General features: G+C 34.7%; 1 protein-coding gene across 1 annotated transcript; it reads left to right on the top strand.

The window, feature by feature from the left end:
• Positions 1-427: 427 nt before the first annotated feature.
• On the top strand, positions 428-3597 carry LOC140183555 (uncharacterized). The gene is made up of 5 exons (XM_072232006.1): positions 428-518; positions 1922-2417; positions 2517-2649; positions 2779-2912; positions 3009-3597. Exons 1-5 carry the CDS (start codon positions 428-430, stop codon positions 3595-3597), a joined length of 1443 nt encoding a protein of 480 aa, XP_072088107.1.
• Positions 3598-3802: the final 205 nt, after the last annotated feature.

Here is a 3802-nt window from a genome sequence, read left to right as displayed (position 1 = left end):
TGTTGCTAGAAAAGCTTCAGTGAAAGAGTCTATGTTCATAGGATGGTTTGAGGCAAATAAAAAATATCCAGAAGCGCGCAACCTAACATATGTCGAGTTTCCAACCAAGTTTGTGTGAAAGCCTCAACCATGGAAGTGGTTCCCACGCAAGTCACACTCCATCATTGGGAGAATTTTCTTCGTTCCTCCGGGATTGGGTGAAATTTATTACTTGAAATTGCTACGTAACTTTATTAGGGGACCTACGTCATACGAAGAGGTTAGAATAGTTGATGCGGTTGTATATCCGTCATTTAGAGACGCATGTTTTGCACAAGGTCTATTGGATGACGACAAAGAATATATTGAAGCAATTAATGAAGCTAGCCATTAGGGATCAGGAGAATACTTAAGAAAACTGTATGCGACGTTACTGTCATCTAATTCAATGGCAAGGCCTGAGCATGTGTGGAAAAATACATGGAAGTTGTTGTATGATGACATTGTGCACAGACAAAGAAGAATTCTCGATAATCAAGGTAACCTTAAATTGCTAACAGGACTTTGACCGGTAATTTTTTTGCATAAATCAAGTACATCTAAATTCTCATGATTTGTTAAAAGGAAATACGGTGTTCTAGAAACTACAACTTCACCCCACCATTATAACTATAACATTCACACCATAAGCACTACTTAGTCTTAATCAATACAAGAACTACAACTTCACCACACCATCATAATTATAGCATTCACACCATAAGCACTACTCAGTTTTAATCAATACAAGAACGGAGATTTACTTAATTGAGTTAGCATTCTTACATTTTTTGAATATCCTATACATAGTTGAGTTAGCATTCTTACGGTTTTTGAATATCTTAAACATGTAAGAAAATTTTTTACTCTTTTAGGAAACCAAACATTAGATCTATACACAATTTAATTTTAAGCATTTTAACATTAGTGACTTTTGAGGTCTCACTGACCAGTTATGTTCAAGTTATATGCACAATATATATGCAATTGTTTTGTGCAATTAAATGACTATAAATCCATGTTGGTTGGTTTGAATGAAAATTCAATATAATGTTTAGTAGTTATAGTTATGGAAAGATGTATTATCTCTGAAATTCTTTGTTCTGGAATTTGGATGATCCTTCTAATGAAATATAGTCTAAAATGGTCAGACGTGGTTGTATCAATGAAAAGCCTTGCACAATTGTCCCTATTATGGATATAATATTCCAGCTTTATCCAAATCCATCCCATTAGATGTACCTGTCAACATGTGTAGAAAATTGGGTATTTTACAGAGTCCAATAGCATGCACAATAATAGTAGTGAGAATTAGTTATAAGAAAAATACACTAGAGCACATGATAGATAGGAGCTTGAAGAAATACATAATGTTATAAAAACTGCAGCATTTAGTCCATTGTATAGTAGCTATGGGAAGACTAACTAACCAAAACAAATCGAAAAATGTACATACAAAATAACTTGCATGATATCTTTATCAAAAATCTTATGTTGTAACAAATTGATTTGTATGAGCATATGATTCAAGTATATTTATTATAAATTAACACCTAATAACAATTTATTACTATTAAAAATGTTGTTCAACCATATTCATGACGTCAACGTACTAAAATACAAAACTTTTAAAATAAATTAACACGTGTTTCGAAGAACAAAGACTATTAACTCTTTTTCAAGAAATTCTATTTGAAAAATCACATCAACAAACAAACAATTATATATCATTGCTATAACCGCACAACAACACACACATTTGATGTATAAATAGTAATTTGATGTATATGAAAAATCTAATATAGTAATAGATATCCATGCTGTTTCTGAAACAGTGGCATGCACTTAAGTTGATAGTGTTATCATAGTTTCAGCTGATCACAACCTTTTAATTCCAATACAGGTTTACAAGTAATAGATGAAGAGCTGCAGGACTTAATTCTAATTGAAATTGAAGACTTACAAAAAGCTTACAACAAAAGCTTAAGAGATTACCATTCTATGCCATACCCAAACATGAAAATATCTAATCTGCTATTGAGGCACACTGGGATTAATAGACTGATTCACGATGAACTTCGATATGATAGACGCAATCTAGCGGTGGAACACACAACATATCTGCAACAACTAACAGAAGAACAAAGATTAGTATATGAACAAATTATGCAAACTGTGAACAATGGGAAAGGGAGGGTCTTCTTCCTATATGGATACAGTGGGACTGGAAAGACATTTTTCTGGAAGACACTAGCCGCTGCAATTAGATCAAAAGGGAAGATTGTTATCACGGTTGCATCAAGCGGGATAGCATCCTTATTGTTACCAGGTGGTAAAACGGCACACTCATGTTTTGCAATCCCATTAAACCTTGATGAATTTTCAACATGCAACATAAAGTAAGGCAGTGCATTGGCTGAGTTGATAATAAAGACTCGGTTAATAATATGGGATGAAGCTCCTATGGTTAATAAACATTGCATTGAGGTGCTTGATAGGACAATGAGGGATATCTTGAGGTTTAGTAATCCAAATAGTCAAAATCAGCCATTTGGAAGAAAGACAATTGTATTCAGTGGGGATTTTCGACAGATACTTCCTGTTATTCCCAAAGGTAGTAGGCAAGATATTGTACATGCAACGATAAATTCATCTTACATTTGGGAGAGCTGCAAGTTACTTACTTTGTCAAAGAACATGCGTCTGAAAGCTACACATGATGATGAAAAAATAAAAGACTTAAGGGAATTTGCAGAATAGATTCTAAAGATCGGTGCTGGGAACTATGGCACTCAGAAGGATGGTGTTGACAAAGTTAAAATTTTGGATGATATCATGATAAAGGATTGGGATGACCCCATCGTAGCTATTTGCAAAGCAATATATCCGGATTTGTTTGATGGGACAAACTATCTATCTAACATTTAAGATCGGGCCATACTTGCACCCACATTGCATATTGTTGATGAAATCAATAATTATATGATCAGTTTGAACCAAACCGAGGCGCAAACCTTTTATAGCTCAGACAAAGCATGCGAAACAGAACCTGCTAATGACATCTCTGCATCAATTCACACACCTGAGTTCCTAAACACGATTAAATGCTCTGGGGTGCCAAACCATGAATTGACACTCAAGGTTGGGACACCTATAATGTTACTTTGTAACATTGACCACACGGCTGGGTTATGTAATGGCACTCGCTTAGTCATAACCAAACTTGGTAAACACGTATTAGAAGCAAGGAGCCTATCAGGAGCAAACAGTGGCCAAAAGGTTTTCATCCCAAGAATGACTTTAACCCCATCTGATCACAGGATACCTTTCAAGTTTCAACGTAGACAAATTCCTATAATGGTATCATATGCGATGACCATTAATAAAAGTCAAGGCCAATCGTTGTCTAAAGTTGGGTTGATCCTAAAAAAACCCGTCTTTATACATGGTCAGTTATATGTTGCGGTATCTAGAGTTACAAATAGAGCTTTATTGAAAATATTGATATGTCACACGGAGGATAACTGCACAGAAACGGACAACGTGGTATATAAAGAAGTGTTTAGGAATGTTGGTTAGAAAACTAAATGGAAACTAGGCCAAAAAATGTTGTATAGCAACCTGTTCTAGCATGCATAATTTTACGGACTATAAGTGTTTTTAATTACCCAAGCACATAATCAAATATCGCAGAAAAACAAATTTCTCTTACGTATGAATAATGTACGCAATAGTCTCGCTTGGCAACACATGGGAAGAAAATGGCAAACAGATTTTTTCTCAC

This window comes from Arachis hypogaea, chromosome 3 (genome assembly GCF_003086295.3).
Source record: "Arachis hypogaea cultivar Tifrunner chromosome 3, arahy.Tifrunner.gnm2.J5K5, whole genome shotgun sequence".
NCBI lineage: Eukaryota > Viridiplantae > Streptophyta > Magnoliopsida > Fabales > Fabaceae > Arachis > Arachis hypogaea.
Note: the sequence above shows the minus strand (reverse complement) of the source record. Positions and strands in the feature narration are given on the sequence as shown.